Source organism: Siphateles boraxobius, unplaced genomic scaffold, assembly GCF_051911475.1.
Source record: "Siphateles boraxobius isolate OS27281-9 unplaced genomic scaffold, OSU_SipBor_1 6, whole genome shotgun sequence".
NCBI lineage: Eukaryota > Metazoa > Chordata > Actinopteri > Cypriniformes > Leuciscidae > Siphateles > Siphateles boraxobius.
Genome location: NW_027509186.1, coordinates 19,581,340 through 19,595,071, shown reverse-complemented (window position 1 = coordinate 19,595,071; position 13,732 = coordinate 19,581,340). Strand labels below are relative to the sequence as shown.

At 44.3% G+C, this 13,732-nt stretch overlaps 1 protein-coding gene across 9 annotated transcripts in view; it reads left to right on the top strand.

Annotated features, from left to right (window-relative positions):
• The window catches only part of frya (furry homolog a (Drosophila)), an 89,627-nt gene that overhangs the window by 32,337 nt on the left and 43,558 nt on the right, over nucleotides 1-13,732 (top strand). For all 9 annotated transcript variants that reach the window (XR_013195933.1, XR_013195934.1, XM_077208122.1 and 6 more), the window contains exons 8-24: nucleotides 17-185; nucleotides 312-404; nucleotides 515-613; nucleotides 697-798; nucleotides 901-1,004; nucleotides 2,643-2,751; nucleotides 3,060-3,146; nucleotides 3,237-3,408; nucleotides 3,693-3,825; nucleotides 3,984-4,091; nucleotides 5,170-5,425; nucleotides 5,656-5,838; nucleotides 5,926-6,012; nucleotides 6,347-6,606; nucleotides 7,336-7,525; nucleotides 7,634-7,758; nucleotides 8,525-8,582. Coding sequence is in view for 7 of the 9 variants with exons in the window: in XM_077208122.1 (XP_077064237.1) it covers nucleotides 17-185; nucleotides 312-404; nucleotides 515-613; nucleotides 697-798; nucleotides 901-1,004; nucleotides 2,643-2,751; nucleotides 3,060-3,146; nucleotides 3,237-3,408; nucleotides 3,693-3,825; nucleotides 3,984-4,091; nucleotides 5,170-5,425; nucleotides 5,656-5,838; nucleotides 5,926-6,012; nucleotides 6,347-6,606; nucleotides 7,336-7,525; nucleotides 7,634-7,758; nucleotides 8,525-8,582 (2,335 nt within the window). In the remaining 2 variants the exon portion in view is untranslated. The remainder of the gene's footprint in view (nucleotides 1-16; nucleotides 186-311; nucleotides 405-514; nucleotides 614-696; nucleotides 799-900; nucleotides 1,005-2,642; nucleotides 2,752-3,059; nucleotides 3,147-3,236; nucleotides 3,409-3,692; nucleotides 3,826-3,983; nucleotides 4,092-5,169; nucleotides 5,426-5,655; nucleotides 5,839-5,925; nucleotides 6,013-6,346; nucleotides 6,607-7,335; nucleotides 7,526-7,633; nucleotides 7,759-8,524; nucleotides 8,583-13,732) is intronic.

Genomic DNA, 13,732 nt, shown 5'->3' with positions numbered 1-13,732 from the left:
TTATTTTATTTTTTAGATTTCCTGCTGTTAAAAAGAGGTTCATAAGTGAGCTGAAAGAGCTCCGTCAGAAGGAGCAGAGCCCGTACGTGGTCCAAAGCACCATCAGCCTCATAATGGGTGTGAAGTTCTTCCGGGTGAAGATGTATCCTGTTGAGGAGTTTGAAGCCTCCTTTCAGTTCATGCAGGTAAACAGAGAAAATTAAGACATTTGGATAATCTTCCTTTCACAAAGCTCATTTGTTTAATTATTAATTAATTTATACTGAAAGCAAACCCTGTGTTTCACGATTCTGTGCTTCTTTCTGTCACAGGAGTGTGCACAGTATTTTCTGGAAGTGAAGGACAAAGACATCAAACATGCTTTGGCTGGACTCTTTGTGGAAATTCTAGTTCCTGTAGCAGCGGTTAGAGAAATCTTATTAAGATCTGTCATATTTACATGCATTTTGCACACCACTCACTACAGTAATTGTTTTAATAACTCATTATTATTGCCTTTTCTGTCCTTTAATAGGCTGTCAAGAATGAGGTGAATGTTCCTTGTTTAAGGAACTTTGTGGAGAGCTTGTATGAGACCACCTTGGACCTTTCGACAAGAAAGAAACATTCTCTGGTGAGTCTGGTTTTCATAAGCTATAGTATTTCATACTGTTTAAAGGCACTCTGTTTATTACGTACCCCTCCGTGGTCTTTTAGGCTTTGTTTCCTCTGGTAACATGTCTGCTGTGTGTCAGCCAAAAGCAGTTCTTCCTCAACAGATGGCATGTCTTCCTTAACAACTGCCTCTCAAATCTAAAGGTATATAGTTTCCCTGCGTTATAGTTTCTCTTTATTCATTCATTTGTGATTTAACCAGAATGGCAACCAGGATTGCTCACTAAATAAACTTTGTTGTTACAGAGCAAGGACCCTAAAATGGCACGGGTAGCGCTAGAGTCCCTCTACCGACTTCTGTGGGTCTACATGATCCGCATCAAATGCGAGAGCAACACTGCGACGCAGGGGTAAGCACGTCCCTGGTCTGTAACTACTTGTGTTTAAAGCCACAAACAAAACACCCATCCGAGGCCCCAAAGAGTTAAGCTGTGGGTAGGTCTGCAGTAAACTGATTTTACATAATATATAGTCCATCTTATGAATGCCAGCTTTCTTGATGGAGTTCAAGAAGGCTGAAAAGAAGTAATAATAATAAAAACAAGTCTGTACCCTGCCCCTCCCGTGGCCGCCAGTCCACCGAGCCGGGGGTGTGACCACACCTCTCAGCCCTCTAAGTGGCAGCGAGTAAACAAGCAATCCATTACAGTCGTCGTGCCTTAAGCGGAGGGGTAGAAGACTTAGTAATTACTGACAGTGCTGCCAAAAATGGGTGGAGAAAGGAGAGGACTAGAAGGGAGGCTGGTGGTCATGGGTGATGGGTGTTGGAACGCCAAAATCGTCCTCTGGGAATCGAAAACTTGGCAAACTAAACCATATACACACCCTTGTTTGATCTTCAGGGCCAAAAAGGAACAGTGGACAAGTTTAGATGTCATATGTAGCTAATCCACAATAGATTAATATGGATTAATATGATATAGTATGGTTGACGTTGTTTGGGAAAGGGTGTACATGCCCTTAGAGGATTTCAATAGCAGAAAAGGAAGTTGTGGTGATAGTTTTTTGACTGTGGGCTATTCAGTCTATGCATAGTTTGAAATGAACAATGGATACTATATAAAAGTACAGTCCCACTTTATATTAGGTGTCTATAAGAACTATGTAATAACAAATTGTGTACATACATGTTTTTACATTGTACATAAAAATACCTGCATGTGATTACAGCTGCAATTAATTTCTGTAATTACAGCTATAATTACATTGTTGACCCTTCCCTTATCCATTAACCCACCCTTAAACCTAACCATACCACCAAAACTAATCAAATTTTATTTTAACTGAAATGTTTTATCTGTTGCCTTTTCACCTAAATAAAATAGTATTACAAATACATATGGTATAGCATTTGATTCCTACGGTGGCACATTAATGCACAGCACAACAAAATTTAAACAGCAAACTTTAAGTTAACAACAGCGGAATCACCACAACACTAACTCTGGGGGCCGAGAAATGAACGAGAGCATTTTCGTTATGTTGTAGTTCGTTTCCATTGTGTTGTGGCTTGATTCCACTGTGTTGCTTTTTTAATTTTTCTTGTGTTATGCACTACTGAGACTTCTTTCAAAAACATTAGAACATCTTACCAATCCCAAACTTTTGAACAGTAGTGTATATTTAAGGAGGAACAAAGTTTGGCATGATATTAGACCACAAGGGTCATAAAAGGCTCAAATGATGCAGAAAAAACGGTCAGCTCATAGTTCTTGCGAGAGGGATGTATTGGATAATAGCCGGTCATAAATATCAGAAACCATGGATTTGAATGCTACATATCAAGAAGCTGTGACTTAGCGGTTTACCATACACTACGAATAAGCCCAAAGAGGACAAACCTCTCTTAAAAATCAAATTCCACAAGTAGGCCAGGTTCAAGACTCCCACTGTAATGGAATGCTACTTATAACAAGCTATCTGTGTCACTATGCATTGACCTTGTCCTAAACTTGTTATTGCTAAAGACTGCAATCTTGTTCCCACAGCCGCCTCAACTCTATTGTGACGACCCTGTTCCCTAAAGGATCCCGCAGCGTGGTTCCTAAAGATATGCCTTTCAATATATTTGTTAAAATTATCCAGTTTATTGCACAGGTATGTCTGCGATTAAATAACAGTCAGATCTAAAACTAAGACCTCAGTGTTAATCTCTTGTTAGCAGTTAAACCATTATACAAGACTTAATTCTCATTTGTTGTGCAAACTGTGCATGCATCTAAGGATAAAGGATTTAGTGTTGTTACCAAAATAAATACACAGTGACAGCTAGATTCCCATCATTATTTGCAACTCTACTCATTTTTTGTGTTTCTGATGCAGCATGTGTTAAAATATTTAAATGTTTTGCAAACTACATCATTGCAAATGCAAGTTGCATTTCCTCTTTCTAATTTATCTTACAGGAAAGACTTGACTTTGCAATGAAAGAAGTCATTTTTGACCTACTGTGTGTTGGAAAACCTGCAAAAGCCTTTAGTCTTAATCCAGAGGTAAAGTATTGTTAAATTACAATAGATGTAGCAGCTTTATCTCAGTGTTATGCCACTCATATCTTGATTTTGTGTATGTCTGTTCTGTAGAGAATGAATATAGGTCTCAGAGCATTCCTGGTCATTGCCGACAAGCTGCAGCAGAAAGACGGCGAGCCTCCCATGCCGAACACGGGGGCCACGCTTCCTTCTGGAAACACACTACGAGTCAAAAAGACGTTCCTGAGCAAACCTCTGACTGAAGATGAGGCTAAAGTCATAGGTGAGTTAATCTCTTCTACTTTTAGAAGAATCATTTCAATAAAATCAAGACTTTTGTCTGTGGAACTGAAAACTCAGTGCATGGATGTTATTGTGCTGGATAACAAACAGAAGAATAAGTTGAAAAACATGAATGAAATGCAAACGTTTTCCAAAAACATAAAGAAGAGAAAGTCTTCTTAATGATATTGATTGACATTTTCTCATTAAACTCTGTTACTATTGAAGAACATGACTGTCTATCACAGTTTTTTTCACACTGTTTTTGTTTTTCCAAACAATTAGGAATGTCCCTATATTACCCGCAAGTGCGGAAAGCTTTAGACAATATCCTCAGACATTTGGATAAGGAGGTTGGTCGCTGTATGATGCTGAGTAACGCACAGATGCTGAATAAGGAACCCGAGGATATGATTACGTATGTCACACATGACACTTGTCTATGTCCAGTAATGTTTCATCTGGTGTATCTGATACTCTGCACACACCTGTCCAACCCATCAGTCCAAATAATCTTGAGCTTATCAGTGCACTCATTTCTGTTTGAGCTTATGTGACCTCTCTCCATACTGACAGGGGCGAGAGGAAACCCAAGATTGACCTCTTTAGGACATGCATGGCCGCCATTCCACGCATCCTTCCCGATGGCATGTCCAAGTCAGAGCTCATAGATCTTTTGGCTCGGTGAGTGTATTTGTTCGATGTGTGCATGGGCATGTGAGCAGGAAACATTTGCTTTGACGAATTGCCCAATGGTCAGGTTTCCTAGAGATTCAGTAATGTGATCCCTCCCTGCCCCCAGCTTGAATAGGATGTCCCAGTGCAATCTGAGTCTGGTCTTATCAGACTTAATTCTTCATGTTTAAGCCATTAGGTCAGCCAGGTAGTTTAGGCTTTCTGTGAACTTCCACCACTGAAGCTGCAGTGGCTTCTTCGCTGTGGTGAAAAAGATCTTAAAAAGTACATCGATTATTTATGAGTCTTAGTGCATGATACTATTTAGATATGTAGGAGAACATTTTAACGGGGTCATCGGATGCAAAATTCACTTGTATATGGTGTTTGCATATAAATGTGTCTTTGCAGTGTGTGGAGACAACCACCATATAATGAAAAAAATCCTTTCACTTAGAGACCAAACAGTCTCAATAATCAAGCCGTTTGGATTTTCTGAGCAATTTGACCTCATATTGCTCGTGCTCCGCCCATGACCACTGATGAACTGTCCCGTATTAGTATATTTCTGCTCTCAGCCATTTGTACACTGTCCACCAAGGCACCACTTTACGTATCGTGTGTGACAATACCCCCCCCCCCCCTCACGGAAGAGAGGGGTGGGGTGAGCAGTTGCTCATTATCATTTAATGAGGACATGCACCGAAACGGGTAGCTGTGAACAGAGGTGTTTTTGAGGAGGTAAAAAGGGTGTTGTTTTACACAACCATTGAGGAATTTTAATCAAAGTATGTTACAAACTTTACATGAAAACTCTGAAGAATCATACCAACTTGTGGAAAACGGGCATCCGATGACCCCTTTAAAGGTGATATTTTTTTAACACTTTAGGGAAAAAAGTAAAAAATCTAAATTAACATTTAATTATATACTGAATAAAAATATATACCGGTAAACAGTAAATAATAATACATTTTTTATATAAAATGTAATGGATCATAATTTATATATTTTATTTTATATTTATTATTTTATCATTTAACATCGAATGCATTATTAACATGTTTTGTGATCTTTTTACTGGCAGGTTAACCATCCATATGGATGATGAACTGCGTTTGATAGCCCAGAATTCCCTGCAGAGCCTGCTGGTGGACTTCTCAGACTGGCGAGAGGAAGTGCTCTTGGGCTACTGCAGCTTCCTGCTCCGAGAGGTTCAGGACACACACCAAACCCTGCTGGACTCCTCACTTAAACTACTACTGCAGTTGCTCACACAGTGGAAACTGGCCCTTCTCAGCACCAGCAAGAGCCTGGACACATCGAAGATCTGCTCCACTGAAGTAAGTGGCAAGAAAAAAAACTTATTTCATTGTTTTTTTGTTTTTTTTTGCCTTCAGTGAAGAAAAAATCACAAATAGATCTCTTTGATATCTCAGGTGTTTCTTCTAGACAGCAATAAAAAAATTAGAGCAATTTGAGACTTAATATTAATGTAAACTAATATTAAATATACACAATATTTTAAATAATAATATAATATAATAAATTAAGCTGTGTATGTGCACTGTAGTTGTTACAGAATAGCTCTGGCTCCAGGCTGCCTGCTGAACGGACTCCTCACTCGGCAGTCCTGCATGCTGTTGAGGGTCTCGCTTTAGTGCTGCTGTGCTCCTGCCAGACAGGCACGCGCAAACTAGCCGTGTCCATCCTGCGAGAGGTCCACCAAATCTTCCTCACCATCGGTCAGACTGAGGTAAGCGCCGCTTGGAGCCTGACTTGATCAGATATAGGACTTTGAGTATACATCCGCTCATTTTATGGTTGAATATGGTCTACACAGGAAGATGAAAGGCCCATGATAGATGTACTGGACCAGCTGAGCCCAGTGGTGCTCGAGAGCTTTGCCCACGTGGCGGTGGCTGACTCGGTGAGTGCTCTGTGTTCTGTCCTTTGCGGTTTCGCTTACAGGCGAGTCTCGGAGGACATCTATAAAGTGTCTTCTGTTCTGAGATTATAAGAAAATCTGTTTTACTTCTTTGAGCTTGGAGTTTAGTTTATTAGGTGGTGGGACAAACAATGATTTGTGTAAATTCAGAATCACATAGATACCAGACGGCAGTATTAAACTGGCACGTTTAAGAGCTAAATTTAGTGTAAATCCATTTTGTGTTTTGTCTGTAACATCAATACCCTCCAAAAATCCCTCAAATCTTGAGCTCCCTAGTTGCCACTATGATCTCTCCCTTTCCACTTCCCCACAGGCGTCTCTCGCTGCCGGGCAGCAGGCAGACTTGCAGTGGCTGGTGGAGTGGAACGGATCTCTGCTCGGCAGCCACTATGACGTGCGGAGCCCGTCTCGTGTGTGGATCTTGGCACAGTCTCTGAAGGAACCCTGGGCTCTGTGCCTCTTCAGCCTTCTGAGACAGGAGTACCTTCCCAAGCACTGTCCCACAGCGCTCAGTTACGCCTGGCCCTACGCCTTCACCCGCCTGCAGCTCCTCATGCCTTTACTTGAGCCCAGGTGAGGGATGGATGTCCATTTTACCTATATCTATATGTCATTGAGAGGTCACTCTGTTGATTGGTCTGCATTGTAGCTGTAACTATTGTGACACTCTAATAGGTTATGTAAGCATTCAAATCTAGTTGACCAGGCTTAAACCTCAAAGTGCAGGAGGTTTTTAAACATTAATGCTATCTCTGTCTTTAAGTTTAAGCTCTTAATGGCCTCCCATAGACACTTTTTATTATCTTACTGCACTTGCATAAATGGTTCTGCCCCTGAAAGCAGACTCTGTACAGTACTTTTTCGCTTACTCTTCTACTCTACTACTATATTAAGCAGCACAAGTGTTGCTTCAACATTGATAATAATACTAATAATAATAAATGTTTATTGAGCAACAAATCAGCATATCAGAATGATTTATGAAGGATCATGTGACACTGAAGACTGGAGTAATGATGCTAAAAATGCAGCTTTGCCATAAAGGGAATAAATTACATTTTAAAATATTATATTAAAATAGAAAACAGTTATTTAAAATTGTTATAATATTTCGCAATATTACTGTTTTACTTTATTTTTTTATCAAATAAATGCAGCCTTGGTGAGAGTTCTTTCAAAAACATTAAAAAAATCGTACCGACCCCAAATGTTGAACAGTAGTAGTAGTAACAGTAGTATAACTCTTTTACTTTTTTACTTTACATCAGTCAGTTGATTCATTTGAATTCCTTCTTCTTTTAGCAACCCAGTTAACGCCAAGAAGACAAGCTCGGCTGGTTCAGCGGACACCTTTGCGCCTCTGTGGAGAAACTATCTGATTCTGTGTTTCGGTGTGGCCAAACCCAGCATCATGAGCTCGGGTCATCTTCGAGCTTCCACCCCTGAGATCATCACTCCCAGTACAGACAACAACAACAGCTATGACAACAAGGTGGGTGGGGCGTCTTGAGCATCACGCACCAGTCATGTCTACAGTCATACGCCCCAGACAGTCATTTAATAACTGGATGGAATCACTGATTTACGTTTTGTTCATTAGATCATGGGCACCCCGTCTGTGGCCTGGCTGCTGAAGCAGTTGGTCCCTCTGATGCGTTCAGAAAGCATTGAGATCACAGAATCTTTGGTGCTTGGATTTGGCCGCACAAATTCACTGGTTTTCAGGTACTATGTTGCACATATATAAATATTTAAGATCTCTGATGACATAACTGAACAGTTTTCTCACATTTGTTGAAATCCGAAACCATTGTAGATATTTAGATGACTCAAGTTCCTACAAGACGCCACTTTCTCATAGTGCCATGACATTATACAACCAGAATAATTATTATTATCATTTTGGATTATTTTATATCACAACATACGGTGTTTTAATGTTTAAATAATCTTTTTTAATGTGTCATGTAAGTTCAGTGTAAGATTTTTAAAGATGAGATGTGAAGAGCAGCATAAATCTGATGTTTACATTCTAGTCATACCTCAGTTGTACGCTTATCAGGTTTTTGAATTCTTTGACTTTGATAAGGCGATGCACAAACACTGAATGCATATAATTTTACCATGAATGAATAAAAAATGAAAATGTCTGTCATAGAACAATGTTTCAGTTTTCGGTGTAATTAGAATTGTGCTGGTACATTTTCTTTTTATTCATAAGAAAATGTTTAAAGAAGCTTTCTTTTTTTTCATTTTCACTTGATTTTCACAGCACAATTTTGAGATCATCCATAAATCTGAACAAACTATAAATTGTTCCAAAGCAGTGATCAGATGTCATATTACATTAGTTATGTCTGCTTATTTCAATTCTTGGAATCTTAAAAGTATTTTTGGGAAACGGAGCAATTACTGCTCTATAAACCCTAGAAGCACATTATTGATTCTTCTTTAGTCTTATTGATTTTATATTTTGTTATGTCTCGTACAGAGAGCTGATTGAGGAACTGCATCCTTTGATGAAAGAAGCTTTGGAAAGAAGACCTGAGGTCAGTCATATAATTTTTTATGTTGTTAATCAGATCAGCTGGTATGTGTCATAACTTGTTGTATTGTAAATGGCCCGCTCAAGCCATGCAGTGGTGGAAAGAGTACTGAAAAAACATACTCAAGTAAAAGTGCCATTACATTCCAAAAAATGTAGTGTGAGTAGAGTAAAAAGTACTTGTCCAAAAAACTACTTGAGTAAGAGTAAAAAAGTAGCTTATTTAAAAGTACTCATGAGTAGTGAGTAGTGAGTACTGTGCTGTGGATTCTACCCCTTATAATAAACACTGTGCACTACAATTTATAAATTAAAAAAAATTGCACATACTGTAATTCACATTATATTTTCTTCTTTGTCAGAAGGATTGAAGAATATATATCATCCATCTTTTTAAAATGCATCAAATCAGTACACTCATCACCATTTAAATCATATTATTTGGGGGGGAAAAGCATTTAAAATTAGGCGAAAAGAAACAATAGGTTACTATCGTAACCCCGGTTCTCTGAAACATCGAGTGGAGAGATCCACCTATGGGAAGGGCATCCGTACCTGACCTCTGCAGAAGCATCCAATTGCACCAAGTCTGGCTAGACAGACAGAAGCGCGCAGCCAATGCCAGGTGAGGCCACACCCCCTCACCTAAGGGCATATAACATCTGGGCGCGCTGCTATTCCTCAGTAAGTATATTCGCTTCTCGTGCAGCAAGCGGGGCAAAGCTGGTGGATCTCTCCACTCGATGTTTCAGAGAACCGGGGTTACGATAGTAACCTATTGTTCTCTTTCATCATCTCGTGTTCGAGATCCACCTATGGGAGAGACATGGACAGCTCCCCGATTGCCCAATACACTCACAGTGAGGTTCTGAAAGCCAGAGAAAGACGGTCACCCCGGGGAGGCGGTGCCTGACACGTCCATTAATCATGAACCTGCAAAGGTGACGCCACACCGACTGCTGTGGACACGCAGGACATGAAGCATGCATGAGACACATACATGAAAGTACCCCCAACCCACCAAGGCACATAAACTAAACCCATAACGGGAAGTAAATGTTTGGTGGCAAGAATGAACATGACCAGCCGGGCCATTCACTCTTATTGGTTTCAACAGGGTACAGGGAAGAGCTAAGAAGACCCAACCCCTAAAACCGAATGTGCTACCGAGGTTCTGGTGACATCCAGCCGGTAGTAACGCACAAAGGTATGAGGAGAAGCCCAACTGGCAGCGGAGCAGATGTCCTGCAGTGACACTCCCCTAAACAAAGCCCAAGAGGCGGCTAAGCCCCTTGTGGAATGAGCTCTGATGCCCCTTGGGGGCTGCACTCCCTTTGCTTCATAAGCCATAGTTATAGCGCCCACAACCCAATGTGAGAGGCGTTGCTTCGATATGGGACTCCCTCTGTGCGGAGGGGCCCATGAAACAAAGAGCTGGTCGCTCTTCCGGAAAGCGCTGGTCCTGGTCATATAAGCCTGTAAAGCACGGACTGGACACAGAGCATTCAGCCTCTGATCCTCCAGAGAGGTAAAAGGTGGAGGGTGAAAAGCGGACAGCTCCAACACCTCCGAAGTGAACGCAGGGAAGCACTTCGGCATGAAGGCCGGGTTAGGCTTAAGGGAAACCTTATCTCCACTGAGGGAGAACTTAGTGCACGAGGGGTGAACCGAGAGTGCATGTAGCTCACTGACACGTTTGGCAGATGCCAAGGCCAAGAGCAAAGCTGTCTTGAAGGACAGCAGCTTAAGGGAAATACTCCCCAGGGGCTCAAAAGGATGTTGAGACAGTGCTTCCAGCACCATGGAGAGGTCCCATTCCGGAACAGTTCTCCTGATGACTGGCAACGAGCGGCGTGCACCCTTCATGAATCTGCGGATTAGAGGGTGCTGCCCGACAGTAGAGCCCTCAAAACCCACATGACAGGCTGAAATCGCAGCCAAATAGACCTTAATGGTGGAAAAAGACCTCCCTTTTTCCATGAGGTCCTGAAGGAAACACAAAATATCAGGAACTGAGCACTGATAAGATGTGAGACCGCGCCCATCGCACCACCCTTCGAACACGTGCCACTTACAGCCATATAAGGACCGTGTAGAGACGGCCCTGGCATTCTGAATAGTGGCGACCACACGCGGCGAAAGCCCAAGTGCGTTCAGGTTCGTCCTCTCACGGGCCAGGCCCAGAGAGCCACCCTGTCCGGGTGGGGGTGGTAAATCTCCCCGTTGGCTTGGGACAATAGATCCGTGCGAACGGGAAGGTGCCACGGCTCGGCGTATAACAGAGGAATTATCTCCGCCAGCCATGGTGCCTTGGGCCACCTGGGTGCTATCAGAATGAGAGACAGGCCCTGCTCTCTCACCCTGGCCAATGAGGGAATTATCAGGCACAGGGGAGGAAAAGCATACAGGAGCACTCTGGGCCATGGGTGGGCCAGTGCGTCTACCCCGAGGGGCGCGTCCATGTCCCTTAGAGAGAAGAACATAGGACAATGGTAGTTTTCGCGCGAGGCGAATAGATCTACGCTCGCCCGTCCGAATCTCATCCATAGCATTTCCACTATCTGAGGGTGAAGACGCCAATCTCCGTAGATTGGGTTTCCCCTTGATAGCAGATCCGCACCTCTGTTCAGAATGCCCGGAACGTGAGTTGCGCGTAACGACAGGAAAACCCGTCTGCTCCACACCAAAAGCTTGTAAGCTAGAGCGTGGAGTTTCGACGAGCGCATGCCGCCCTGACGGTTGATATAAGCCACAGCCGTGGTATTGTCGCACCGTACTAGAACGTGATGTCCCTGCAGGCGAGGCAGAAAATGATTCAGAGCTTTCCAAATGGTTAAAAGCTCTAAATAGTTTATGTGCGCTGAACGTAGTCTGTTTGGCCACAGACCGTTCACCGTTCTGCCCTCCTGGGTGGCACCCCAGCCTGTCAAGGACGCATCTGTCGTCACAACTTTCCGCATCGTAACCGCCCCCAGAGGGGTTCCCCGTGCGTAAAAGTTCTCGCTCTCCCAGTGGCGCAAGGTCGCCGAGCAGGCGCGTGTCACTGTTACCGAGCGGCAAAGGTCGCGAATCGGGCTGAAATGTAGTGACAAGACCCATTTCATGAACGCCCTCATCCTCAGAAGTCCCAATGGCACAACTTGGGTGGATGAAGCCATGAGACCCTGTAGCCTGAGACATGTGCGATATTGCACTTTCGCCCCTTCTCTGAACTGCGTCAGACAGTTCATCAGAGAGCGAACGCGCTCTTGAGAGAGGCGCGCTCGCATGGAGACCGAATTCAACTCCAAGCCCAAGAAAATGACATTCTGACTGGGCGTGAAATTGCTCTTGCTCACATTCACTTGAAACCCGAGCGATGTGATGTGCGCGAGCACACGGTCGGTGTCCTGCAACACCTTCTCCTTTGATTCGGCTATGATGAGCCAATCGTCTATATAAGTCAGGATTCTCAGACCTGATATTCTCAGAGGTGCTAAGCCCGCCTCCGCGCACAGACAGAAAGACCGGGGACTCAAACTGAGTCCAAACGGAAGAACTGTGAATTCGTAACATATGCCCTGGTAGGCGAAACGAAGAAACTTCCTGTGCGGAGGATAGATGCTTATGTGAAAGAAAGCATCTTTCAGATCGACTGATGTGAACCAGTCGTTCTGTTTTATGGCACGGGCGAGTGCGCCTTGTGTCAGCATTCTGAAATTGTATTTCCTCAAATGTTTGTTCAACACTCGAAGGTCCAAGATAGGGCGGAGAGAGCCGCCTTTTTTCGGGACCAGAAAATAACGGGAATAAAAACCCTGGTTCATCAGATTGGGAGGTACCACCTGAATCGCTCCCTTGTTTAAGAGAGATGAAATTTCCTCTTTCAGAATGTGAGAGGCGTTCTCTTCCGTGTGAGAAAAGAGAATGCCGTTGAAATGCGGGGGTTTTACTGCGAATTGCAATCTGTAACCCTGCATTACTGTACGCATCACCCACTCGGGAGCTGAAACGGTTCGCCAAGCCGCTTCGTGACTCGCGAGAGCTCCCGCTCGGGCCAGAGCGGAGCTGTGTGAGACCGACAGGTTTATTTGTGATGCAATGGCGCCATCTAGTGGGTACACTAGAGGCGACATGCAGGGGTTCGGAGGGATTTCCTCTCTCTGCAGTGAGATGAATTCTCTCTGCGGAGAGAGGTTTTCCCACCGAAACGAATTCATTTGATTCGTATTTTTTTGTGTTTTGTGTGTTTTGTGTTGGGCAAACACTGGGGCCGAAGCCTTTATTGAGAGAGTGAGGGGAACAGAGTGTGGGCAGTGTGGTGTCACTGAGCTTAAACTTTCCCTTACAAAGGGCCCCCTGAACGTGGGGGGAAAACACACATCTCTCGAACACACGAGCTGGGCAGTCTCGTTTACACACGGAGAGCTGACCCATCCGCGGGACCCCCTGGGTTTTTTTGGACGGGGGTCCTAGAAGAGGAGGGGAGTCCGAAGGGCTTGCGGCCCGTGAACATGGACTCGAATCCCCCATCGGCTGAACATCAGGCAGGCCGCTTGCGTTTCGAGTCGGTGGGGTTGGAATTCGCAGGTCTCCCGGCCGCGGCCGCGGCGGGAGCGGGCTTACCCCAGTGCTTGTGTGTAGGTGCTGGGTTATGTTGCCGAGGGGGTGGTTTGTTGCGGGGCTTTTCTCTGCCCTGATGAAACTGTCGTCCCGTGGCCGGTGGGTTAGGCAAACGCACAGGGGGCGCCTGGCGTGGGACTGACTTCCTAGGAAGGCAAAGTTTGAAGGCCTCATCCTCCTTTTTCTTATCGTCACACCGTTGTTGCATCAGTGCGACGGCGGGGCCGAAGAGAGCCCGGCCGGGCTCCACCGGCGCGCCCGCGATGCGCCGTTTCTCACTGTCAGGGAGTCCCGACAGGTTCAGCCAGAGCGCGCGCTCTCCGACCACGGAAAGCGCCATGGAGCGCCCGCAAGCTTGGACGGCCTGCCGAGCGTTACGGAGGACGAGGTCGTTCACCGTTAGGATCTCCTTCCACAGGGTTTCAGAAGGATTTCCCTTTTCCAATTGTTGCCCTAACTCTTCAAGGATCTCCGCCTGGTAGGCGGAGAGGAGCGAAGAAACGTTAAGGGCCCTGACAGCCACGGCCGAGGACTTATAAGCTGCCTGGTGAA